The sequence below is a fragment of the Rhea pennata genome, chromosome 10, assembly GCF_028389875.1.
Source record: "Rhea pennata isolate bPtePen1 chromosome 10, bPtePen1.pri, whole genome shotgun sequence".
NCBI lineage: Eukaryota > Metazoa > Chordata > Aves > Rheiformes > Rheidae > Rhea > Rhea pennata.
Window position 1 is genome coordinate 938,242 of NC_084672.1, and position 27,704 is coordinate 965,945.

Consider the following 27,704-nt stretch of genomic DNA (forward strand, 5'->3'; position numbering starts at 1 on the left):
CTGGGCGGGCCCCGGCAGCGCGGGCGCGGCCCTGCCCCCGGCGCCGGCCCCCCTCGGCCCGTCTGCAGTGCCCTTCGCCTCCCGCGCCCCTCAGCGCTCGCTGCGCCCTCAGCAGCCCCCGCCGTGTCCCCGGTCCCTGCTTCTCCCTCTCGGGCGCGGGCGGAGGCGGCGAGCGGGTGAAGCCCCCGCCCCGCGGCCTCCCCCATGGTGGGCTTCGGGGCCAACAGGAGGGGCGGCCGTCTGCCTTCCTTCGCCTTCGTGGCGCTGCTCGTGGTGGTGGCCGTCCTCGCCTTCAACTGCTGGAGCGCCTCGTCCCGCCAGGCCCTGCTGCAGGAGGAGCTGGCGGAGCTGCAGAGCCAGGCCAAGCGCACGGAGGTGGCCCGCGGGCGGCTGGAGAAGAGGAACGCCGACCTGCTGGGCAAGGTGGACTCGCACAGGAAGCAGCTGGAGCAGAGGGAGGCCGACTACAGCCACCTGAGCAGCCAGCTGCAAGCCCGAGAGGGCCAGGTGAAGAAGTGCGAGGAGAGCAAGGTGAGGCTGGCGCCGCAGCAGGGCTGAGCCGGGGAAGGTCCGGGGGGGGGGGGGGGGGCAGCTCCCCGCAGCTCCCCGCAGCTCCCCGCTCGTCGAGGACCCCCCTGAAGGCATTGCTTTCTGCAAGTAGTACTTCGCGCTGGGTGCTGTTGGGAAGCTGGCAATACCTTGGGACTCCTGCATGCCGCCCAGGAAAGAGCTGAGCGCTTCTAGCCTACAGCGTGTGTTAGGCTAGCAATGAAAGCATTGGGTGCCCGCTGTTCTGGGTTGGCTATTTAAAATTTTTTTTTTCCTTGAGCTTTCCTCATTTCCTGAGTGTGTTTCCCCCTCCCCTTTAATCTTTGGAAGCTAATCAAAAAAGCTGACCACAATTTTAAAATTAGAGGGCTATTTTTTTCATTGGTTTGAAGGAAAAAGAAACAAATATAGAACATATTTTCACTGTCTTGCAAGATGTCTTGTATAGCAGGATAATGCTGGATCTTAAACAGCCAAAATATACTTTCTCGCTGCCTTTGTCAAGACTAAAATAAACATGCTGCCTTCTAATATTGCAGAAGGGGCTAGTGAATTTCCATTGTCAAATGTAAATACAGATAAATAACTCATCTCTTCATATAATAGTTACTCAGATAATAAAACTGATGCCTGAAGCTAGCACAAAATTCTACTTGCCCATTTGTGTGAAGCAGTGTGTCTTTAGCTGGGGAAGGGAAAATGAGTGAAAGCATCAACTTGCATTGTTCTGCTTTCATAGTAATTACAGGCAACTTTTTACATAGGACTTAAGCCTCTGCTAGATGGGGGGCAAGTCCTCTTAGTTATGTGCTAGGTGGTGTTTACGTTATTTGCGTGCAGTTTATAATTCTACTATCTGTTTCTCACAGTAGAATTTATGGAAATACCGCTCTATCAGGCTTATAACTGGCTGAGTTCTGGCCACTTCATGTCCCATGGTTACTGAGCAAATTATCACAGGAAAACCAAATACCTAGCTTTTTTCAGTGGAGTTTGGCTGAACTGGTTAAATTGCAACTGTCAGTTGTTACTTAAGCAGAGCAGTTTTTAAAGCCCAGCCTTATTTTCTATCTAAGTGAGATGCATCTCTTTAACTACAGGAAATAAGTTAGGGAGAATCACTGACTCCTTCAAATGGATTTAGTTTATAATAAAACTACTATATCATCTTTCCTACTGAAACATTAAAGTTGAGTCATTTTTGTGTTCAGCAAACTTTTTTTTTTTCTGACAGCTGATTCTTTAGAGCTTGGAATAAAATGTGAAAAACCTAATTAGAGATGTATTGGAAGATGCTGTTTAACCTGTGTTCATAGAGGAATGAATTGTTCATATGTTGTTGTAATTGACATATAAAACTATTGATGTTATTCAAGTAAGCTGTCATGATTGAGTTACATAGTAAGGTTTAATTTAATGTAATGTTCTGCAGAGAAAAATATAAACTTGAGAAGGTTTATAGGAATTGTTTTCAGTGGTTTAAGTAGGCTTTACCTGTTCATAATTTAAAGCAAAATTGTAATCATTGAATGTTTATGGGTACTTAGCTGTGTTCTATGCTTATTTTCAACTCACTAGCTGTGTAGATGCAGGTATTCTGTAATGAATTTGTCTTTCATAGTATTTTTTTTCATTTAAAATTCCAGTGTAACCACACTTACTGAGTGATAACGAATCTTCATAACCTCTGCAAAACTTATTTGAAGATAAAACAGCAATGATAAGGTTTCTGTTGTGATTTTTGCTTGTGATGAGTATTAACTCATTTGAGTGGAAAGGATCTCATTAAGATGTGTTTATTTGTTACTTACTGTATGTGTAAAAATGTCAGGGTTCTGAATGAGGTTTTGATAGGTATGTGAAGATTTTGTGCTTCATAGACCTTTTTCAAGATCATCTTCTAAAGGAAACAGTTCATCCAAATCTTTCAGCTATTAATGTGCCCTAAATGATTTAATTTCACTATAAACACCTAAAGGCCATATCTGACTTAAGGCTTTTCTGTAATGGAAGATTGTGTTTGTGATTCAATGGCATAATAAATTTGGATTTAGATGCCTTAGTACTGTATCAAAAATAGTGAATATGTATAATGCAGCTTCATCTGTTGCAAAATTGTTTAACATTTTTTTTCAAAAACAGCTTCAGCAAATTAAACTTATATAATTGAATTTTTTTTTTTTTTACCAAGTCAGGCATCAGTTGTCCTTCTCCTACAGGCATAAAATCGGTATTAACTTGGATGCTTTTTTTGGCCTCTCTGACAGAAATGAATACTGTGTCTAATTGGGATTTCTGAATGATCTGGTAGTGCATAGACCCATTACTATGATTATTAAAACACTGTCTTACATATTATACTGAATTCTTCTCTTCTGCTAGCAGTGTTCTCACTCCTAGTACGATTTTTTTTCAGGAAAATGAAAACAGTAAAATGATGTTGCACAGAGCATTTAAAGATGGCAAAGTAGACAAAAATAGGGTGCTACCTAAATCGCGCATCTTCAACATAAGAGCCTCATGTCCTACACTGGAAAAAAATGTGTTCTGCTCCTTAACAAAGTGTAAGCGCTAAATTAGGATCTCTGGCATGGGTTCCTGGAAGTCATGGCCCTCTCTTGATGTGCATGATACAAACTGAGATGCTGGTGAGCTGAATGTGCATGCTGAACTGTGTTCTCTGTAAACCTGCCTGGTCTTAGACTCCTGGCATTTTGCAGGGAGAGAGGTGGGAGAGAGGTGAGAGCAGTAAACCTTATTGATTAGTCGTATTGTAAATACGACGTATATTTCAGTATGTGTGCTGCATCTTCATTCATTGTTCCAGAAGCTGCCATTTAAAGTCGTGTGAGCTAGTAGCTTTTAAATATGATCTTCCTTCCAGATGCTGCAAATGTTGAATGTGTCTCTGTAGGTAAGGACAGTAGTGTGTTTTTTCAATAGCCAGTTACTGTCCATTTCTCTCCATCCTCTGGGAGCTTTCAGTGGCAACAATCCTAAAAAAAAAAAAAAAAAAAAAAAAAAAAGAAAGTGCCTTAAGGAGTCAACAAATCTGTTTGAAATAAAAAGTGTAAAGTGTGCATAAAATGACTGACCAAAAAAGGCTTATTTGGACTGGTACTTCCCCCCCCCCCCCTTCTGAACAGAATTTAGCAAGGGTGATTGTTGAACAAACTATTTTATACCAGCAAGCCTAGTCCATCTGTGAAATGCAGGAACCACAGTAAGTTCCTAACACTGATACCAGGGTACCAAGTGATGACAACAGAACTAGGTTTTTATTTCATAGCAAACTCACTTGAAAGATGATATTCTGGTAGCTATGGTAGTGTCTGTTTTGCTTTATGCTCTGTAGCCTTCATAAGGGATTTTTTATGTTGTGGTTATGCACATCAAGGATGCATCTTCCAGTGTTAAGACAGCCTGAATTTTTGCAGGCAGCTTCCTTCTAGCTCAGTGAGATCATGCCCAAACCCTTGTCTCTCTCCTCCCTTGTGACTGGTTTGTAGATCACATGCTTTACAAGCTAGTCACAGTGCACCAGAATATTGTTTGCTCTTATGACAGTTCTTAGAACTATAAAGGTAGTAAATTGACCCAGTGTCTTGTGAAAACCCTTGCTGCAGACTATAGTGTTTATTAAAGTGTGAACTGGTATGTTTTGAACTGCAATTAGGTGGCACCTGCTACTAACAGCGTATGGAAGCTAAGAGACTTCTTTGTGTGAGAGTGCTGAAGTATATTGAAGAAAAATGACAGAAAAAAATTATTTTGCTACACTGAAAACTGGAAAAATGATTGTAACTTTTGAACAGTTCTTTACTTGATATTTAGGCTCATCAAGTCTGGCAGATCTTGGAGGGAGAAATAATCACTGATGTTGTAAAGGATTTTGAGAGATTAAGGTGAATTCCTCACAAATGGAGAGATCTTCTAAAGAACCTGAAAGAAGGAGGGAGTAAAACTAGAGTTGGGCAGAGAAGAGCCTTTTTGGATTTAGGAAACTACTTAAATGGACAGGAAAATGCAGGTGTGACTGCCAAAGGAAAAAAGGGTGAAGAGAAGGAGCTATGACAGCACATGCTTTTCAGTAATTGGCTGTTTCTGCTCCCAAACAGCCATTGGTAACATCAGTAGTAGAAGATGCAAGAGTAGATCTACATCTTTCTACCAAAGGCATGAGTTCTTTGAAACTCTGTTTTCCTTTCACCCTGTGCTAATCTTGATGAGCTTGGGATGGCCCACTGGGTCTTGGAAAAAAATAGAGGAGTACTTCTCTTTTGGAGCCCCTATCCTTGGAAGGCAAACAGGGATAATGATTGTGCTAGTGTTTGGGGAAGTCATGTTTGCAGCATTACCAGTAGTTTCCTGAGTGTTTCATACTTTTTGCAGCACACAGTGAGGATACCTTTTTTGCATGGCTTTCCATATCCTTTTGGAATAAGCTCAATAACACAATTGAATGGCAGGAATTCAGGAGGGAAGGCTTCCAAATGGCAACCATCCAGTGTGTAGGGGTTCGTATCTTGGTATTTGCTGTTGCAGATCTCAGGAACATGCCTATTTAATTCTGCAATTGTTGCTTACCATGCCAGGTACATAATGCAACCTTGTTCCCTTAGCTGAAGCTTAGAAATGGTGCTTCATATGTTGAGACTGTTTAGTGAAACATTCTTGGAAGCAGCTTACGTTCCTTTATAGTACCTTTGTAGCCAAAATTCCTTGATAGCTTATCAGTTTGCAAAGCCGTAACTTTACAGTGGTGATGTTGAATGCCTCTTCCTATTTTGCTGCATACTCTTGGTTATCAACATCACAATGTGAAGCAATACTTCATCTCCCATACTCTCTACTAACTGCTTGATAATAACGTTGGCTACTCTGAAAGAAATAGTTGACAAATAATAGCAGAAAGATTGTGGAATATAGACCTTTGTGCAAAAGGACTCTTTAAACAGCTTTCACTTACTGTTCCTGAGTGCACTACAGCAATGTACTTGAGTGCAGCTCATTAAGCTGCACGAAGGAGTATGGACACCTGCTTGTGCTGCTTTGACAGGGATTGCAGAGGGTGTTCTTGCTAGAGAAAGAAATGACTCAGTGAAATATGGGTAGATGTTTACAGTTTATCACTTATGCAGTCTTTAATTGGGAAGCCAGACCACCCCTATTATATTCTACCATAGGTACAGAAGAGCTCCAGGGTGTTGTATCTTTCTTATGTTGCCTTTTATTATATGACAAGACTGTTACAATGCTATATGAATTGCAAGTACTGCCTTACATATACATAGCACTAGTAAGCAGAGGATTTTTAATGTTTATTTTTTCTTGAGTAGCGCTCGCTGGGCTATAGAGTGGGGTTTTCTTTTTCTCAACTGCTTTGAAGAAGATCTGAGAAGCCACTAAGAAAGGAGTACAAATAGGTCTAGACTCAAGGAGGACACAGATGAAAGAACTGGACTTGCTCCATGCTGTGTGGTGGTGTGTGTGTGCGGGGTGTTTGTTTGTTTGGGTTTTTTTTTTGGTGACTGTAGGTGGAACAGATCCCGTGAAACATAAGAAGTTTCTTCCCTTTCTGTCCTTCAGATTAGGGACACTTACTGTCAGCTAAGTTGCTTTGGCTATGAATGCTGTCAATTTAACCGGCATGTAATATCTTCAAAATTAAAGCTTGTGATAAAATTAATAATCAGATTTTCAGATCAAATCCTTGTCAATAGAATGAGCACCCTGCCACAAAGCTCTTTACAAGTCAAATGTTTCATATGTTGAGCAGAAGCAAGGAAGAAAGAAGGTTTTCTGTATTAGGGATTCTCATATATGAGGATTTGAAAACAGAAGAACTCACTGTTTCACATGATCTGCTTTGTTTGTAGATAGCTTAGGTTCTGGGAGGTACGCATTTATTGCCGTTCAGAAGAATTATATTGGAGTGGAAGACAGGTAAAAATAGTAATTACTGCCAGTGTTTCACATTTTTCTGTTTAGTACCCCCATTCCTATATTTTCTCAAACACAGGGAAAAATACTTTTTCATTAATACTCAGCAAATAACTCTTTTTATCCATTGATACATCTTGGTGTCCAACAGACGAAGAGAGATTACAAGAAGGGCTTGCAAGCTGGACACTTTTTTACAGAAAGGATTGGAGGTTATTTTTATATTTTGGTTTCATGTAAAGTCTTCACCACAGTGCATCCTTGCATTTTTTTAAAAAACATAGGAAGCACAAAACAGGTTTTTACTTAACTGAATGTTGGTTTTTGTCAATCCTATAACTAGTACACTTCAGTGTTTTGATTCCTTTATGTACAAAGAACACATTTAATTGGTCCTCAAATGCATGATTTTGAAATGCTGAGATGGATCCTTAAGTGTCCCTGTTGAATATTTATATTTTGTATCATATTTCAGAGCAGTATGGTCAGTATTCTGAGGTTACCAAAATATTGCATCATCTGCCACTTCTTGCTTCTGATTTTGAGGGAAAAAATGTGAAGGAGATGGGTTTGACTGTTTATTCCCCTATACATCAGCACCATCACTGTTGATGCCTCTCAGCACTCTAGAAATAGTTTTGCCTTTTGTCCTCAGACATGGGAGAATGTATGCGTTGCTGCTAGGGATGAGCCAGGATATTAGTCTGGCACAAACAAAACTCTTGATGTAGCACTCTGTTTCATAAGGAGCCTCTATTATGTGACTGGAGCTGTTGGATACGTGCCTTGGTGTACAGAGTGTTCTTCAGAAAATCACGATTTCAGCAGTTCTTGTATAGTTATAGTTCCTAAAGTTATAAATGCCTGAACATATATGGGACAAATTGAATTGTATAGTCAAGAACCTCTCTTTAAAAATAATTATTTTTTTAAAGTGATTTATTTGATAAAAGGGAAGCTAGAAGTGGGTGGAGGAAATCTTAAGAAAGTAAGGGCATGCATTTTTTTTTTCCAAGAAATTTAGGTAACTGACTTAGACATTAAGCTTCAGAGTCTGTGCAAGAATTGAAATAGCCTGTGTGCATGTTTCCCCCTCCCCTGCTTCAAAGTACACATGCTCATACGTGGTTTTAAAATAGGAAATAATAGAGGTTCTTAAGAGGCAAAGATACCTGCCTTTTAAATGATACAGAAGCTGTGTGTGAAAGTGGTTATATCTGCAATGCTTTGTGGGTTATTTGTTTTGCTGTTTTTGGTTAATTAAGTGATGATTGGATAAGATGCATTCTTTAGATGCAGTCTTTACCTCTCTGAGAGGTAATTCAGACCTTGTAATCTAGAATGACAGCATTGTTTTAGCACCAAAGAGGAGTTGCTCTTTGTATCAATCATGAAACAACAAAAAATAACTGTAATTAGGTAACATTGGTATTTATGGGCTTTTTCACCTATTCTCGGTATCTTCTACATGCATATCTTTCTCTCCATTTCCGATTCTTCTTCTTCTGTACGTTTTTGCTTTGTGTAGGAACAAGACAAAACATCTTTACTTGATGACTTTGTGTATGCACTCTTATTTATAATAAATGCTATTTTTTTTCCTTACTAAAAATAACAAATTAAACACTTGTGGATGACTAATGGTGTCACATTCTCTTCAAAGTATAAATCCTGTTATGAATATTATGTAGTATCACATTAAATATTTACTTTCAACATACATTACCTAAAAAATTGTTTTTGCTAATGATGCTGTTTGTATGTTTGACATCGGAAATTCACTATCCCCTTCTGCAATATCAGAATGCAATGTTTATTTTAGTCTTGACAAAATCTGCTTTTTTGATAGAAATGTGTCTTGGAAATAAGTACATTAAATCTTCATTAGCAATGGCTAAACATAGTGCTTAAGTTGATATCACTTTATATGTAACTAAACTATTTTTATTTACAGTAATATTTTACAGTCATTCTGATACTCCTGTATATGTTCTTTTTTACAGTGGAAAAGTATGAATTCAAAAGCAGCTATATATTTGCATGCATAATTACTTCCTAAGCTTCTAAAGATTGTCTATATTTATTTATATAACCATTTTTCCTTTCAGATTAAGTTGCAGAACAACATATCGTATCAAATGGCAGATATACATCGTTTAAAGGGTAAGGATTTATGGGTAAACTGTCTCTGGCGAATTATAAAGTTGCTTATTTTATAACTGCTTAAGTACTGCAGAATACATTTTAAATAGAAGATCAAGTGATGCTGGAGCATTGCTTAATCTGAAGTTCCATGACATTTGTTTATTTTCCAGCCTGAATAAGCATAGAGTTGTCTTTCATAGACTTTATTATTATTTTTTTAAGCATTCTGACAGTGCTTACCTCCAAGATATTAGAATCATTTTCATGATAAAAATAACATATAGTTTAGTATGGTTTGGATCAACAACATTGTGATACTTATGTCAGCTTAGAAAAGGACCAGAAAGCATCATTTACGACTGTACGTCTCTGGTGTTTACAGGCATTGTAATCATGTGTGGTTCCTTCCCCCCCCCCACCACCCCTTTTTTTTACCATGTTGGTTTTCAGAGAGTCCTGGAACAACTATTGCTGAAATTTGTACAGGCCTGCAGACAAGATGCTTTACATTTCTGCCTATATACTTACATTTTCAACTTAAAATAGTAGGGACCTTAACAAATATTAGTAGCCTGAAAAGAAGAGAGAAACCTTCAACATTTGGCATATATGAGTAAATTGGTGTTTTCCAAATTACTTCAAGAATCTTTAAAATATATGTAGAAGAAATAACAAACTTCTCATATTAATTTGTAACTTATATGGCAATATTGAAAGTTGTATGCATTATGGGACGTTTCTTGTATGTATATATTTGTGCTGATTTTGTGTTTTGGTCTAGAACAACTAGCAGAATTACGGCAGGAATTCATTCGTCAGGAAGATCAGCTTCATGAATACAAGAAGAATAATACTTACCTTACAAGGAGATTGGAATATGATAGGTATGTCTTTAGAAATGTTATAACTGTAGGTTTGCTTCTGTGTAATGCAAGTCTACATTTATTAGAAAAAAAAAGGCAAAAAAAGCACACATGTAATGCAGGTCTGTATTTTATTAAAAAAAAAAAAACGTAAATGAATCTTAGTTATGTTAAACCTCAAGCTCAAATGTACTCCATTTGTGATGCAACTTTCATTAAGCTGTCTGTTTGATTAAGGTTCTACTTTTTTGGTGTTATCTTCTTCCTTCCAACTCTAGTTGAGTTATCTCTGAAAACTCTGGCTTATCGTAGTTGTTCAGCATTGGGTAATTTTAAGTCAAAATGAATCTCTAATGATATAGAGATGTTGATTAACAGGAATTGATAAGTGGAAGTGTTCAATTTAATCTCCACTGTTCTGAAGCCACAGGGTATTTGTTCATTGCTGTCTTCTTAAGAAAGTATTTTATTGAACTGGAGGTGAAAACATTACATATAAACTTTTGTGTGAAGAATTATATTATTTTTGTATATGTTATGTTGAGTGTTTGGGGAATTTTGTTTAATTTGATTGTGGCTTATTAGAAAACTTGGGACATTGAGCTGTGTGATTCCAATCTCACTTGAGTTGGTATCCATAACTGATAGTAGTAGTTGTACATCTTCTGTGTTGACAGCTGTTGTAGATGGTTCAATGGGTTCCAAGTGGAATTAATGTATGCTGATGACAGGAGACTGAATTTTCAATTGCTTTTCAGGTTTTGGAGGAAGTATTTTCAGGGCTTTTCTGATCATTTTGCTGTTTTTCTACTCTGTCCCTATCTTTTTTCAATCCTGTTTTCCTTCTGTATTCACTCCATTTCCACTCTCATTCCAAGGCACGGATTTTTGGCCAAACTATTCTAGTTATCACTCAGGTTTGCCTTTCTGTGTGCTGCTTTCTTTCTTTTTTTTTCATTTATTAGAGAGCTGATATAACAACTCAAATGTGATTGACAATATGTTTTTATTTAAGTCTGCAGTGTGGGCAACAGATCAAAGAAATGAGACTGCAACATGAAGAAAATATAAAGAAATTAGTGGACCAAGTTATACGGGAACAAAAGGTAATACACAGCTAAATTTCCTTCTTGAATTAGAAGAGCCCCAAGTCTGCTTGCTAGTCAACTCAACTGTTATGCGGTGGTCCTGAACATTTTTCCTCTAACTTCTGGATAAATGTTGCACTGAGCAGCCCCAAATGGATATTAATGTAAGACCATCTGTTTGTTTTGTTCAGTTGTTGAATTGAGCCTTAAAGATCAGTCTTAATTCTGTACTCAGCTACAGCCTTCCTACATGACATCATCACTCAGGAATTCAGTTTCTTATCTATAAAATGGATAATACTTTACAGCTCTCCAGGGAAGGATCTATATCCTTGCAATCTTATGTAGGTTATTGCAAAGGGGAATTTGATCTCTGAGGCTTCTGGGTGCTAATGTGATTCAAATAACAATGGTGTTTCAATGATATCAGGTGTGTAATTATACAGTGCAAGCTGTCAGTAGAATTATGGGCCTCTTTCCTACAAACAGATGAAAAGTTAACCCACTTTTAATGAAAATTTCATTTCCTTGTTCAGTGTCTGTTTACAGATACTTCAAATCATTAAGCAGATTCCAAGTAGATTTCAATTGAATCTTGCCTTAAAATCTAGAAATGTTTGCAGAAGTCTCCCTGGTCTGAGGCACAAGGCCAATGATGTCTTAACTTGATTGTCATATATTTGAGCTGAGTTGGCCTTAACATTTTTTCTCATGGTAATTTTCTCTGGCCGTATAATTATGTGTGTTCACAGATTATGTGTGGTAGCTTCATGTTAGAGGCTGAACACTAGCAAATGTAGTGCCTATAAAAATAACTCTCCAAGGTTCTCCTGTATGTTCTATTGCAATAAAATTAATATATTGTGGTATGACAATGGTTTTCTTGGCATTCTTCTGGAATAGCTCTAGTGTTATTGACAAATTGTGAGTGGTTCTGCAATCCTACACATGCCAATGAAAACATCATACTACCATACAGTATTTTAAGTCTTCTATTTACTTATGAGTGTCTATGCTTTTACCAACTACCCTCAAGACTGAGGTTTCTTTATAGAGGACTTCTGCTGTTGTTCCCTTTGGTGACTGTCTAATTCATAAATGCAATTTTGCTTTTCCAAAATAATCTTAAAGCTGAAGGGTTTTGTATTTTAACTTTCAGGGCTGTCTTTAATATTGTTTGTGAATTAATTTTTTTCTAACAGGCCACACAGAAAATTCAGTCCAGTAAAGGCACTGAAGTCAGTCTCAATGATGATGACCAAGCAGTATCTAAGACTGTTCTGGAAACAGAAGATAAAAACACAGTAAAGAATGAAGAGCCTTCAGATCATGCTGTAGATGGCAAAGGTATTTTCTTTTTTGTCACTTCTGATAGATGTGGGCCAATTGTGTTACATCCTTTGCATTAATACAGAATCAGGGGTGTCTTTAAATTAGAACAATGAATCATTTGCCTCAGGTAACTTGATTAGCTACATATGACTGTACTAAATTAGAGTTTATATAGGAATTCAGAGATTGGCATGTCCTTTCCCTGTGTCTGTTTATAAAAATTGTTTCTCGCACAATTTTGTGTGTCCTTTCTTGGTTCATTTCACATCTCCTTTCTTGTGTGGCCAATTTTGATCTGGAGAATGTTTCCCTACTCCCTGTAAAGTGCATCTTGAGGTGAGCTAGGGAAAGGGCATGTTGGTGGAGAGCTGGAATCTGCACAAAGAAGGTGCCTAGTGGTCAAGGAGCATTCAAAATGCTATGAGAATTCTAACAGAGCAGGAACAGTAGGAACCTTTGGTTGTCAGCCACTATGACTGAAATGTTATCTCAGTGAATAACTATTATGATTGTTTCCTGGCTTGAGGCCTTCCCTGAAAGTCAGATGGGTTCCCTTTGCTTCTGCTTTTTGTGCTACCAATCCAGTGCCTTTTTGTGTTAGTTTAGTCTGTTTCAGTCAAGTTCTTCCAGCAAGCATTTCCTGCTCTGCTCCCATCAACAGTGCATCTGTCTCTTGTCCTTTTCTGAAGATTGCACTGCCTTAGTTCAGGATCACTGCTCTAAAGCAGCCTTCAGGCACTTTGACAGAACAACAGAAGGAGTTGTGCAGTTGTATTATTAATATAGTACGTGTTCTGTGGATGAAGGACTACTTTCTCCTGTTCTTGGAGCCTTCCACAAGGAGTAAATTCTCTATTAAAACTTTAAAAGATTAGTAAGGAAAAATATCCTGTTCTTGTTTTACAGAGAAAATCAAATTAGGAGGAGATGCAGGCATGCCTGAAATAGAAGATAATGACCCTGCTAAAGCTGAAGATACTCCCACTGGTTAGAAGAAATATTCTAATATTTGCTCATTTGGGTGCTTGGTGGCACGTATGTCTGTTTGAGTACCAGGTTGTTTCACAGAGAACACAAAGATTTAAATCTGTTTATAGTAACAAAATTCAAGTGGAGTGTGAAGTCTGATAATTCTTATGTGTGTGTTAGAAGTTACATTTTTCAAAAATACTGAGCGCTTCAGTGCTTGTGATACTTCTTTTACCCCCAGAAATCTTATATATTTTATTTTCATCTATAATTAAAAACAAGGGGGAAAAAAAGCAAAGAAAATACAAGATTGTCAGAGGAAGGCCCAGTATATAGTGGCTGTTTGTTTCATGTTAAGGCTTTTGTCAATGTATTTTATTTTAGCTTTAAAGAAGCCACTTATTTCAGCTCTTCAAAGCGAAGGTCGTCAACCTGTTATGAATCTGCCAACTGAACAGCCCCATGCTCCAAATCTGGCTCCAGGTAAAAAGCTTATCAGCAGATGACGTGTCTGTGTCTTGTAGGAAATTTATCAGCTGATACCTGCTACCACATCAGAAATGTTAGGTGCAAGTGGACAGTCCTTTTTTCTTGTTTGATGCAGTTATAAAAACAATTGATTTCTGCAACATATGAGATTGTGAGTGTATTCTTAGTCTGGCCTCCGGAGGCACTGAGGCTTATGTGGTTATACTATGTGTCTATTTCCCTCTCACACACACTACCAATAATTTCTGAGCCTTTTGACCAATTTCAGCCAGATTTGACAGTTGGAAGTTTCAAAGGTGAGTGCTTCAAAATTTCTCCACTGGATAAAGGAGAAGAATTAAAATAAGTGTCCCTCCTATAGACAGGGTTGCAGCATAATCTCAAGAGTTGATTTATTGGTTGCCAGTTATACTTGGAGAATAAACAGCAGTATCATCATTTGCTCAGTGTCTTCCTGTTTCTCTGAACAGCTAGCTTGAGGATGATGTGGGGAAGGTTTAGGCATGAGAGAAGTGTTGCAGTGAAAGGGGCTGGAGGAGTTGCAGTTAAAAAGTGAACAACACAAATCTACAGAAAACAGACTTACTGCTCCTTGATCAACTGACTTTGCGTTGATGTGAAACCTTTTTTTTTTTTTATCTGTATTACACTTCAATTGGCATGTTCAAATACTGTCCTACTTAAAACTTAAACTGAAGCATCTACTATTTGTGACATGACCAAGCAGTTTCAAATTATTTGTTATGTGCATTTTTGGTTCTTTTGGAAAAAGACAACAAATACTTATTTTTTTTTCCTTCCTTTCAACTGGCTTAAAATGTTAAAATTAATGGGTTCAAGAAAGTGCATTTAAAGAAAGTTTATATGTTAAGGCTTTAAAATATTTCCTTTCAGTATTGTTTTGTAAGTCCTTCATTCTGACTTTTCTTGATGAAAAAACATGAAAGATAGCATGTGGTATGCTCACTTTCTCTCTAGAAGGAGTTTAATCAAAAGAATGTCGGCATTCATGTCAAGAGGACCAACATTTTCCAAAATCCTTAGTTATGTAGTTCTCTGCTTTTTATTTTAATGTAACTTCTGTGATGTGCTGCAGCTTTGGCTAACATCATAGCTCTTGAAACAATAAATTATAAATGCTGCTTGGTAGATTTTTTGGGGGGGAAAGGATTAAAAAAAATTTTAAAAATTGAAAAATGCATAAACGTGTAATTGGTCTAAGCTTGATCAAATACATCTTTATTGAAAATCTGTTGACAAGGTAGCACAATAGAGGACTGATCACTCATTAAAATGTAATGAGTTTTCTTTTTGCGATAGCATTATAAACTTCTTTTGGAGTCCTCTAAAAACTAAACACTTCTTCATTCTGTAGGTTTGCACACTGATAGTGATGGAAATGCTGATACAGTGAAGCAGATACCTCCAAATTCTCTTCAGCATTTAAATTTTGAAGAAAATACAGAAAATCAGAAAGAAAACAAAATTAAAACAGACCATATAAAACTTCCAAAGAGCAGAGTTAGCGACTTGCAGAAGATGAAGCAAAGTAAGTTGGTCAATATCATTATACCTCATATATTAAGAGAATCTCTTTGTTTTATATCTGTTCTGATAATAATCTTTACAAATAATAAACATTTTGGTGCATGGTCTTCTGGAGAGTAAGCCTGAAAAGAAATTTAATGTATGACTGCACAGAACTTATCTCTGAATATGTTGGCTTTCAGATATATTTACCTATTTAAAATCTTCGTTGCTAATAGGAATTTAAAATGTTTTTGGAAATCACTACATGTGAAATAGATTGTTAGATGAAGACTTTTGATATGTGCGTGATATTGACATACTCATGCTATATTACTTAGATTACATGTTTTGTGCACTATTGTAAGAATTCAGCCGTTATATAGGACAAAATTGACTTTGGTAGTAAATTTGTATCGGCCAAAAGTTTGTTCTTCTCTGAGGAAATTTCCCAGAACATCATGTCAACGTGTCTGTCCAAGGAAAATGTCTTCAGGCAGGTGCAAGTCATATTTGCTTACTGTGTATGATGTTAGTAATACTGCTTGGCAGACAGCACGTAAGAATTTGCAAATACATGTACAGTTGTTTATGTACTATTTTCTTTAAGATGCATCTCTATTTCCAGTTGATACTGTAACAATGTGAGTATGCCTATAATATTTGATTTAGCATCTTCCTATAAGAATGCTATATTAAAACAAGTTTCATATGGTATCAGTGGAGATACTTTTACTAGTGGACTATACTAACTAGGTCTACCTTAACCTAGTTATTTTTAAAGCGCTAATTCCTGTTGTTTAGTGTTGGAGTGGGAAAATGACATTTTGAAGGAAAAAACACCATGGTGCTGATACATCTCTTAATTGTTTTTGTCAAAGTAAGATTTTTCTTAATGTAATTTTGAATTTCTTCGTACTCCTAGCTAAGTAGTTTTCACTTAGGCTTTGTTTGTTATGATTAAAATCTGACTATAGTCTAAGGTGACAAGTTACCAAGTTTGAACTAACAACTATCTTTCAGAATCAGGAGAAGTGGGAAAGGATTCTGTAGCTTCCTGCAAGGAACCTTGTTAATTTTGTGGATTGGGTGAACATAGTATGGAAATAGGAGTCAGCTTGTTGGAAGAGAATCGTGAATTGGTTTGGGGGTCAATGGAAAGAGTTCTAAAAGCTGAGATTACTCTCATGAACATGAAACCATAAATTCATTCTTGTCATAAAAGGTTCAGTATGGGAAGTAACTCTGTTCTTTTTGGTTAAATTAACTAGGAGTTGTTTGCATGGTCTAGAACTTGACTGGTGTCCAGAACTTGACTGGTACTTCTCCAGCTTGGAGATGTCACAGAAAGGAATTGAACTTCTAGCAGTCTCTTGAAAATATTCTTTGAATAATAGGGGAATATATTTAAAATAATACTCTCTTTGTTCTTGTATTACTGTAATTTTTAAGGTGCTGTTATGAAACAGATGTTAAATTGGAATAGGTCCTGTCAGCATATTGTCAGATTTGCTAACAGAAGATGTATCCAGGGTTTGTTTTGGGATAGAAGATGGAGTATAGGTATCTGGGAGCTTAGTGTGTTCTCTTCTTCTCCCCTTGCTTCCTTGGTAACTTCCCCAAAGGGCTGGATGATAAAGTTTGCAGAAGATGCAAAACTTCAGGAAAGAGGTTTAAGAAAAGCCTAAGAAAGTGGTTTCTGAACTTTTGAGAACTCTGAGAGAGAGAGACCATCACACTACAGAAAGGCATCTCCTTAAAAAATGAATGGAAGGACAACTTGGGGAATTCTAGAGATCCATCAGTCTAACTTTGATATCTGGAAAGATAATCAGAGAAATTATCAGTGAGTTTGAATATAATATGATAAATGGTTAACATGGAATTGTTAAGAGCAAAATGTGTAAAAGTGATATGATCTGAAATAGTTGCCTGTTCAAAGGAACAAAAGCAATAGAAGCAGGAACACGACTTTGTCATAGGCAAATTAATAAAGACTTGGTCAGAAACAAATTGCTCTCTGGATGCACAAATTTAAGAAAATAATATTCCAGACACAGGTATCAGTAACAACTTTATTTTGAGAACTTATCTGTGAGATTTACAAAGATGCATCCTCTGCTTTGCATTGTTTGATATTTTGAGTAGATGATGAATAGCAGGATGAATAGGATGACAAATATCATGTTCAGCAACATGATAGTTTGTAAACATAGAAGTAGTTTGCAATTAAGAATAGAAAATTAAATGCAGAGAATAAGTGACATAACTAAAGAGCAGTTCAGCAGATAAGCGTGGATAAGTCACTAACATACTTGGATTTTTTTTTCTGCTGAGATGTGTTAACAGAAATAACATGGAGTAACTTACTCTGTTTTACCTAGTGCTTCCTGCTGAGGCCCTCATCTGGTTTTTAAATAACACATTTCAGAAAGATGACAGGAAGCTAGAAGGAGTTCAGAGGAGAGAGAGAAGGGGGGGTGAAAGGTGGGTATTAGTTTATGGGGGAGGGGGGAGCTCAATTTTACTCTAAAAAGACCAGAGTGGAGTAGGTGGGGAAGGTAGATAAATTTGCTGTTCTTAATTTAAAACATCTCTAATGATCTGTTTTTATTTTAGTACTATTCCTGGTTATTTCTGAGCCGGTGATAGATGGATTAAAAATAATCATGAAATCTGTGTAGCTTTTCTTTCACTCTGTATATCCAGAGATTTGCAAGACTATCTAGTTTATCAAAGGAGATTTTTGAAGATCCTGCTCATGTCTGGCTGAGTGACTACAGTTGAAATGGCAGGGCACTCTAATTTTTGTTCTTGGTGGTTTTTAAATGGATCCACGGTCTTCCCTGACAGCGGTTAGATGATGTGGGGGGCCTAGCTTTTGAATGCAGCAGCAGTGAATGAAAAGTCTCCATTGTAGGCTATGAACGGATAATTAAGAGTTAGTAATCATCAGTGATTTGTCTCTTTTCTCTTTGGTCTTCCATATTTGGGATAAATTGAAATGAGGGAAAGAGAATTTCTGTCATATATGGAAATAACTAATCCAGGTTTCTAGATTCATTTCCTGATTGGTCAGCAATGGCCATTTTGAAAGGTGATTTAGTGGTAAATTCATGTCACTGGTACAGAGGAGCCCAGCTCTAGGACACATCTTTCATTTTAGACAATAGCATGGGTTGGATTTTGGTTGCTGAGTGCCTGAAAGCTTGTGCATCAGCCCATAGAATGGGAGTGGTGACTTGTTGCTGGTTACGGTATTTGACATAACTGCCAGGTTTCAGAATCAGAACTTCTGCCAAAAAGACTTTTTGATTAATACCATTACCAGCATCGATTTAAGAGAATAACTTTGGTACTAGGTAGAGAGATGTGGACATTTGCAGGGATTCTGTTTCAGAAGCAGCAGAAGCTGGAAGTGCCTGTGCCAATATTGCTATTTGTGCTATTACCTTGTGCACTGAAAAAAATGCAGGGTACAGCACAACTCCAATGCATGCTGCCGTTCAAAGCTATCCTGTAAGCAGGTCCTTAGTGATGAGTATGTGGACAGCTGCTCTACAGGCATGGGTTGGATCCCTGGTTGGAGTAATAGCCCACGTGTCTATTCAGAATTCAGTAAATATTACGTGCAGATTTTAGCATCAGTGACATTCTTATGGGGCATTCCATGCTGTCACTAACCTCTAAGCATCATGACAACATAAATCACTTTCTCAAGCAGTCATTTCTTGTACTCCTGACTCATTCTTGACTCCTACCTGGCATGACTTGAGATCCACAACCTTGTCAAGTGCAGGACCTACAAAAGATTCCAGGCTATCCTGTCAAAATATCTGTTTGACAAAGCAATTGGTCTGTTGTGTGCTCCTGCTGCCAGTGACCCCTGCTCCGGTGCCGCCCAAAGTCTTGTTCTCCCAAGATCATTATATACATGCCTTGCGTTAGAGTATTGATGTTCTCCCGGAATTGTACGAAAAGTCATCTACTGCCTAAATCCTTTGTACATCTGACCCTGTATGCACAGTCAATGGAGTTACTATGAGGATCCCCTAAAGTTTCTGCATATTTACAGGCTTGCTTTTTCTGCAAGTGCATTCTGTTCTTTTCTTATAGTTCTTGTTTTATGTTACCTAATATGTGCATTATTTTACAGTTCTATCCATTTACTTATATAAAAGGCAGTATCAAAAAATATACACAGTATTAGCAGGAATTATTCAATTTTAGATATGAATAGAAAAATGAATAGTATATCAAACTTTTGATTCATGAATAGATAATAATTTCTTCTTGCTTATTTTGTGAAAATAATTGAAACTTTAATCAGCACCTTAGAGCTGCACTATTTAGTTGATTTTTCTGCTCCTTCCCCACCAAATAAGCCCTATGATATTGTTTCTGTCCAGATATGTATATAGTGCCATGATAGTTCTCACTGTTCTGAGAAATAATTTTATTCTTATATCTGTCCATTGTATCTCCAACCTCTTTTTTAATCTTAATGTTGAAATCATATTCTTTGTTTCTGCTTCTGTGTTTAACTGCTTCCAGCATGAATTATTTAACATGTGGCTTTGCAGATTTTTTTTCTCAGTCTGTTTCCAGTCTGTAAAGACTGTATCACATTTCAATCTTATTTTTTTTCTTTTATACACAATGCCTCTAGATATATATCCTCTATGGATTCAACTAGTGGGTTACAGTCTATCTGTTAAGTGATTGACAAGTAGATGGAACTGTATTGAACTTGAACAGCTCTTGATAGTATCCCATTAGACCCCTACTCTGAACTTTACACTTTGAACATTACAGCATTATTTTTTGTTTGTGTACTTGGTGGACTGTATTTATTTCATAGTTCCAACTAATTTTCGTTTTTCTACTATGTTATTTCACTATATGGAACTATTCTTAATTCTTCGCTAGGAGACAAAAATCAACTGTATTCAAAACATTCTGAAAACTTTTAAACTTTGGTAGGAAAGTTAGTGTAAAACCAAATTAATTAGATAGTTAAGAAAATCAATTTAGAGATGCCAGACACATCTTTACTAATTGTTACCCTTGATAGTATGGTACACGTTCTGCTAACATTACTGTATAAGAAATCAACAATATATTGCTTCATTGTGTGTAGAAAAATTCCAGTCCTCTCTTGTTAGAGGAAAATCTCTGAACACTTGTATAATGGCTAAAATCAGGAAAAAGTATGAATATAGAAAACTTTCATTGTATGTGCTTTGAAACTGTAAGGAAACTTTTGTTAGTATGTGTAGGTAATCATAGATGGAGATCACATTTGGATGCTTACTCTACTTGGTTTCTACAAAGAGCAGAGCTTATAGCAATGAGAATTCATGAGGTCCTAATTCTAACTGATCAAGTACATCCTTTTTTGCACAGAATTGTGTCATAAAGCTGCATTGTGTTTTTTTCCCTCTGCCCACACACACCCTTCTCCCTTTCTCCTCCAGTTGAAACTGCTACAAAAACTGAAGATTCTAATCTGGTCTGCTTTCATTTAGAATCTTTTTCTTTCCTCTTTGCTTCTGACTTAATCCTTTGCCTACTTCACAGGCCGATTCTTTGATGAGAATGAATCCCCTGTTGATCCGCAGCAGGGCTCTAAACTGGCAGATTATAATGGGGATGATGGTAACGTGGGTGAGTATGAGGCAGACAAACAGGCTGAACTGGCTTACAATGAGGAAGAGGATGGTGATGGTGGAGAAGAAGACGTCCAAGGTGAGCTTGGGCCTTATCTCCATCCCATTAGAATAAAATCCACAGAGTTTATTTGTTGAATTTGTGTAAAGCCTTGCTATTTTTTACTTAATCAAAAATTTATAATATGAAATAATAAACTTTGGGCAATTTTCCAAATTCAGTCTTACTTGCCATTTGAAAATCAACACAACAGTATTTTGCAGTGAGAGTATTTTGATAAATTTCTATCTTGTATACACTTCATGCAAGGAAGTCAAGACGCTTACAATTTCAGAAGTAGTTTTGTCTAATTGCAAAATTTGATATCTAGTATATTGGCACATCTAATCTTTGACACTCACTAAAGCAGTTTTCAAACAGAGAAGAATATATTTTTTTAAAGACTACTGCTTATATTGTAACACCTGCCTGGAGGTGGTATGCAATGAAGTCTTAGTCTAAGTGTAATTTTTGTGCATTATACACAGATTCAACAGACTTCTGGTTATCCTTGTTAACTGAACTTCAAACTCATTAATTTGGTGCTAGCCTAATATCTACATATGCATGTTTACCACCTCTTGTTCTGCATGCATTTCAGTGTATCAGCAACTCTTCATTGCTTGTCTGCCATGTATCTTCCACATTGTCTGCCATTTTCCAGGTTCCTGTAGTAGTTTGGTAGTATTTTGTGAAAGGCTTTTGCTTGTCTGTAGGGTGAAATTGTTTTAAGTAAATACATACAATATTTCCAGTTGAGAAAATAGTGCAAAATAGAGAAAAAGCAACCCTACTGAATTTCTGCATGCACCCTGATTTTGAGTGTCATAATGCAAGTTTTTTAGCTGGTAGTTTCTCAGGCTTTTATTTCATTGATGTCCAAGTGTAATTACTGAAAAAAAATGATTAAAAAGCAACTGATTCCTGTGGCACTGCATAGAGCTGTGCAGCGTAAGCACTTCCTGGCTGGGCTGGTTGTTTGAAACTCGTGAACAAGCAAAAGAAAAGTACAGATCAGAAATGTAGGCAATTGATTAACTTGCTGATAAAAATGAAAACTGTATTGCTGCTCCAGAAACTGTGGTCTGTTTTATTACAGTTTTGATCAAAAATATAGCAGGGGATTTCAGTCACTGTGGATTACTAATATTGGCTCTTTTGGATAGGTGATTATTGGAGTTTATATTCTTTGTAAAACCTAGCTTCCAGCGGAAGATACAAAAGTTTATTCAGCCTCTTGTTGATGTTGTGTTGTGGAAGAAGACTTGCTTCTAATGATTATGATTTCCTTATGGAAGGAAAGCATGGTATGCAGACACTCATGTTTGTATGTCTAAACTATGCTCCAACTATACTTCATAAATCCCAGCAAGTTAGGTTGTTTTTGTGTTTTTAGTCCAGTTTCCCCTATTACACAGAAGGTGCTATCTTGTTGCTTTCCGCATTAGTACTTAATTGGAATTCAAAACACAGTTCTTCGAAGTTTAACCAAGACCATCTGACTGTCACTAAATCTCATAGTGCTAACTGCTTGTTTGCTTCGTTCAGCCTCTTGGGTGATGCTCATCTATTGTCATTACTCTCCAGTCAGATGTTTGAGGTAGTGGTGGGAGGGAGGCTGACTAGACGAATTGTATAATAATGCAGCATTAGGGGAAAATAAATAAATAAAGGGTGTGCTTATGTAGCTTGCAATGCAGGGAGTATTTGAAAAATAGAGCTGTAACTGTAAGTGGCTTCATAAAACTGTTTCACATTTAGACATGACACCTGTCTGCTCACTAGTTCTGTGGCTTTCAATATTTACCAAGTGTAAAACATCTATCTATTTTCTCATCAGCTTCTCTGTACATCTCTAGACATACTGTATTTAATTTCTAATAGTAAAGATTAGAGTGACTTCTGGAAGCCTCTTTCTGGAGAACAGTCTGAGTGGTTTATGTTGCTTCTTCAGACTTAAGTTTCCAAGCCTTTTGGTTTTTATTCTGTTATCTTGTTTCCTAATAACTTGTTGACTAGTTTTGATGCAAGTCAAACAGCATGGAAAGTGATACTTCTAGAAGCTTTATAAGAAGAATGTCTGCTTTAGTCTTTACACACATTTATTTGCAGGGGAGGAGAGGGTAGAATTGTGGGTGTTTGCAGGGAGGGGTTGTTGTAATTGTTTAGGGAGAAAAAAAATGAATTTCTGACTTTAAAACTATTGTGATACTTTAGGAAACCATCATGTGGCTTCACATTAGGCTAGAACAAAGCATGTGGCATGTGCAAACAAACCAATTTAGTTAAAAATCTTTTTCTGTTTCTACAAGAAGTGTGTGGGCCTTAGTTTGGTATTAGCTAAGAGAAAACTTTCAAGTTTGGGAGATACAGTATTTTATGTGAATGTCAGTATCCAGTCTGGCATTACTTTAAAATCTATTGAAATGCAAGGTGCTATGTAGTTGTTGGCTTCTACTACAGTAGATGTTCTCTGGGGTGGCTGGATGGGGAAGGATTTTGTCAATCAAGTGATACTAATTATACACATGCTGTATTAATTGTTTATTCCAAAATAAAAGCATGTGTGATATAGATGAACTTAAACCTTTAGCTGTTGAGAGTAGGTGCTGTCAGGTAAGGCTTGCTGTATTCACACTTTCACAAGAATTACTTTATCAGCATGCAAAATGAGGACTGTTTTAGAAGGAAAAAGTGTTTGAGAGCTCCAGTTCATCCTCAAAGAAAATCCTTAATTAAATAAACTTGTGAAAAAAATACAACCGAACCATATCAATCACTTCAACTTTGCTTTCCACTCCTGTAAGTACAAAGGGATGCTCTAAGCCCTGAAATACAGCAGCAGCATGTTATTTGAAACAAGCTGAAGTTTTAGGGCTTTCATTTATTGAGGGAGGGCAGCTCAGGACCCACATAGGAGAGCTGAATTATGGGAGGTAGGATGCAGACTATTTTAGTGCAGTGGGTGTCATGAAGACTGCTTTTGCTGTTTGTCATATTTCAGAAGTGTAGTTTAAAATGTCTTCTGCAAAAGTATTGAACTTTTTTTGAAAATTTTGATGTGCTGTAGTAAATGATTATCCAGAGAATGCACAAGTTTTTTTTTAATCATTTTCCATAAGGTTCAAAAACCAAAACCCAAAGAACAGAAGTTACGAAGTAGGAAAAAGTGTTGGGGGGAGAGAATTGTTAGGAAACTGGAAAAAAAGAGATTGAAACCCCTCATTCTTCCAGCCAAGGGTAATGCTGTAAATCCACTGTAAAGATGAACTAAATGCAGTTGGGAAAGGTGTGGTGCTTCTGAACTGGCCTTTCCACATCAATTGCTCGACTGCTTACAGGTCATTACTCCTGACTCTGCTCTTAATTTTACTGTTACATGCATTCGTGGCTGAATAAGTAGTTCCTCTGCAACTGAAGAATAGACAGATGTCTTAACTAGTGTGCTGAATAGTTATCACATGATAACCTAGCTACATAAATTTGCTTCAGTTGCAAAGAATAGTGGTGAAAAATGTATTGTTGATTAATCAGCAGTGCTGAGAGAAGAAAGGCAGATTTCCATTGGTAAGAGTGTTTTTTTAACAAAAAAAAGATTCTTTAAGATTTGCTTTTTAAATTTTAAACTCTATAGAAAGTCCCTCCTCAAATTTTACACTCAAGTTACTGAGATGCAAGATAGCAATAATTAAAAATGTTGATAACAAAGTACAATTTGAGCATTGTTGAAAAATCCCATCGTTGAAAAATGTGCGGTGCTGTAGAAATTGGAATATATCTTTTTTTTTTTAATTCTGAGAAGTGGAAAAAGTATTACCTTTATTCCATCACAATTTATTCAGAGGCCCGGAGAGGTGGGTTACAGTAACATCTTTATGCGTGTCCCATGAGGTACCCAACTCTTTGTAAAAACTTTTAATGTGTTAATGCTAGAAGGGGTTAAAAACTGGCAATGTAATTTTTTTGGAAAGTTGACTTTGTAGTTGGGTTTTAGTGGGACAGTTTGAAACCTTTACAGGAACATTCTCTGAATAGTAAGTTTAAATAGTTCTGCAATCTATTAAGTCAACAAATCTCTGAAACACAGTTGTAAGAAAGCCAAAGATATCAAAAAGTGTGAAGTCACAGTTCTTCTGAAGGGACAACTCCCAAAGTGCTGACAGCCGGACTTGTAATTGCAGGCCCATATGCCTTCTCCCTGTTTTCCCTGATGACTTAATTCCCCTAACCAGACAAAGCTAAACCTGTATGAATATATGCATTAGCTGTTTAAATCTTTCAGTAATATCATTCAGATTTGGTCTGAATATTTCAATTGCAGATGATGAAGAACGAGATCTTCAAAATGACCTTGTTGAATATGGCAAGCCACGCTTCAGTGATGGTGTTCTTTAAATCCAGAGTTAAACAAGACACGTAGATGAGAAGAACTCTCAATTGAAGAACTTGAAGTGCTGCAAAACTGAACCATTTTTACTTCAGTGTTTCTTACTTTAAAAGAAACCTATAATAAAGTGATAAGTATACTCAAAGTTAGTGAAGTAACACAAGGAAACGGTTCTGTACATATGTACATAGTTGTACTATGGCAATTGTATTAAAACTTCATTTTTGTTGTTACATCGAGCCAATTAGACTGTACCTTATCTGTAATAATCTTTACATTTAAAACCATTATTATAAATATAGGCTGAATTGTTTCTGCAAATTAGAAAACTTTGTAAACTGGAGAACTTGTACAGTTTGTATCTCTCATCTAACAAATACACTGTGGAAACAATGTATAGCCAAAGGACTCCTTTTCTACAGTAATACCTGTATGAGCAAAAATACTCTGCTTTTTTCATGAGTGCTGTGTTTTGTAGTGAGCTATCAATTGAGAATAAAAACTGAATGTTAAATTGTTCTTTCCTTAATTTAACTGAGGAAAGATACATGACAGAGAAATAATCTTCAGAAGCAAGTACCATTTAAATTCTAGTATACAGTGACCAAAGCTTTAGCTAGAGCTGGGAATCAGTGGTATTAGAATTCTAATAATTTGATACATCCTGAAAAAGTTGTGTAACTATAGCTTATTTTAAAAGGTAAAATAAATAACAGAGCTGGTAGGAAATATGTTTGTGTACATGTTGAAGCATTTCTTCAGTGAGAAATAAAGACAAGTCTACAGCTTTGTAAGAACCTAATGAAAGGAACAACCCTTGCCATCAGTAAATACATTATGTGCACTGTTTTACTGTTCCAAGAGCATCATATCCATCGCAGTCACTTAAGTTAATTTACAGTACTCTGATACAATCTCTTCAGACATCTGGCATGTTCCACATTTTGCTTTTTCTAGCTCAGAAGAGTTTGTAAGTTAGATACTTTTTGTATTCTCTGTTTAAGCACTTTTTGAATTTTATGGAAATGATTCTGATGATCTGCAGTAGTGGAAATTAAGATTAACCCAACCTGCTTCTCCAAAAGGGCTACTGTGAAAATAAATTGTAGGGCCTATGACGTGGGTGATTGTACTCTTACTATCTCTGTACTCAGGTTCAGATTTAAAATAACAGTTAAGGTTTGCTTGATGCAATTCAGTAAACCATTTAAATTTCAAAGCTCAAACAGTTCTTGGCTATGGGGATCTTCTACCAATGAATCTTAAATACGTAATTTCTTCATAAAAGAAAAAATTCAGATTCTGGTGATGCATCTTAAGCGTGTTTTGTTTAAGGCTTGAGCTTTCTATGCATAAGCCAAAACTCTTCATTATGTACTTCTGGGAGGGAGATGAGGCGGGATAGCCCTTTGCATGGTGTGATATATTTCCAGTTTAAAATAAAATGCTGAACCTGCACAATTAGAAACCATACTAACACCACACAGTAAGTATAAACACGTACCAGAAATTAAAAAAAAGTCATCAGTAAATACTATATTTAAGCACTGCAATTTTTATTTGTCTTAAAGTGTAATTTCACCCTCAATTAGGTGTTAACTTCTAACGAAAGCAACGTTTATTGGGTTCTAATAAATTAAGTTGTTTAAAGTTTGTGAGGCTTCTGGCTTTGCTTTCTTTTAGAGCAAAATCGTAAGTCAAAGTGATTTTGACTTTTAAAAAATGGATTAACTTAAGTCTCTAGAGGCCATTCTGACATAGCAGCAGCATGGTTAAAGCTGCTTCATAAAGGCCAACTCCTAAGGCACTGAGCAAGTTAAGGAACTCAAGGCATGCCTTCCTTACAAGCTTAGTGCTGCATGCAGCATAGTATAAGCATTTATTCCATAGGTATTTTAAAGCCAGAAGTTTGTGCTTCAAATACTCACAGTACCTGTGCATTACTGTGAATATGCATACCAACATGCACAACTAATCTTGAATTCCTGTTACTGATCTGTAACCTTCCTCTGCAAGACTAACTAACTTGACAATGTTGTACTTGCTGTGCACAGCTCAAGTCTGTCACTGTATGACCTTTGGCAGTGTATACAGGCTGCTGTGGCCAGTCACAGGCAAGTTGTCATTTTTGCGGTGGCTGTGCTAGACCTGCTACTTTCCACCCCTTGTAGCCTGCATGGCTGTTGGTCAGCATACAAACAAGTTACTGTGAGGGTGCATAAGGGTAAGTTTACAAGCAGATGTGCCATCTTTTAGTAACTGTCACATACACACTCTTGCACTCAAGTCAGCAACTTTTTGTTATGAAGTAATAAATTAGCTTGGTTTATCATGAAGAAAGTACATTAAGAAGGTGCTGATGTTTACACCTTAACTACTTTTCAGCAGTTGTGTGGTCACACTGACTTTTATACTAGCACTATTCTCCTTTCCCAGTAATTTGGTGTGGAACTTTGTAATCAGAATTTTATTCTAGCTTGTTACTTTCTAGAATATTGAAGCACTCCATATTTCTTTGATTTCACCTAAGTATGATGCTTTCTAAAGAAACCAGCCAAAACCCCATATCTATATAAAGAGCAGAATATTCTATTAATGCTCAGGAATCATTTTAGCATATTTACCACCTTGGTTGTGATATGCAACAGCTCCTTTAATATGTTTTTTCCTGTTTCTGATTTTCCCTGTAATTCCATTTTATAT

General features: G+C 36.9%; 1 protein-coding gene across 4 annotated transcripts; it reads left to right on the forward strand.

Annotated features, from left to right (window-relative positions):
* On the forward strand, positions 1-26,654 carry GOLM2 (golgi membrane protein 2). Of its 4 annotated transcripts, none has more exons than XM_062584279.1 (10): positions 3-531; positions 8,601-8,655; positions 9,419-9,521; positions 10,516-10,606; positions 11,791-11,935; positions 12,827-12,907; positions 13,298-13,372; positions 14,754-14,927; positions 20,486-20,653; positions 24,936-26,654. In XM_062584279.1, the coding sequence occupies exons 1-10, from the start codon at positions 205-207 to the stop codon at positions 25,007-25,009; spliced, it is 1,293 nt and encodes a 430-aa protein (XP_062440263.1). In that variant the 5' UTR covers positions 3-204; the 3' UTR covers positions 25,010-26,654. The 4 variants fall into 4 exon arrangements, with proteins under 4 accessions (XP_062440265.1, XP_062440263.1, XP_062440264.1 ...); XM_062584278.1 differs by having other exon boundaries at positions 6-531; positions 13,274-13,372; XM_062584281.1 differs by lacking the exon at positions 20,486-20,653 and having other exon boundaries at positions 1-531.
* The last annotated feature ends 1,050 nt before the right edge of the window (positions 26,655-27,704 follow it).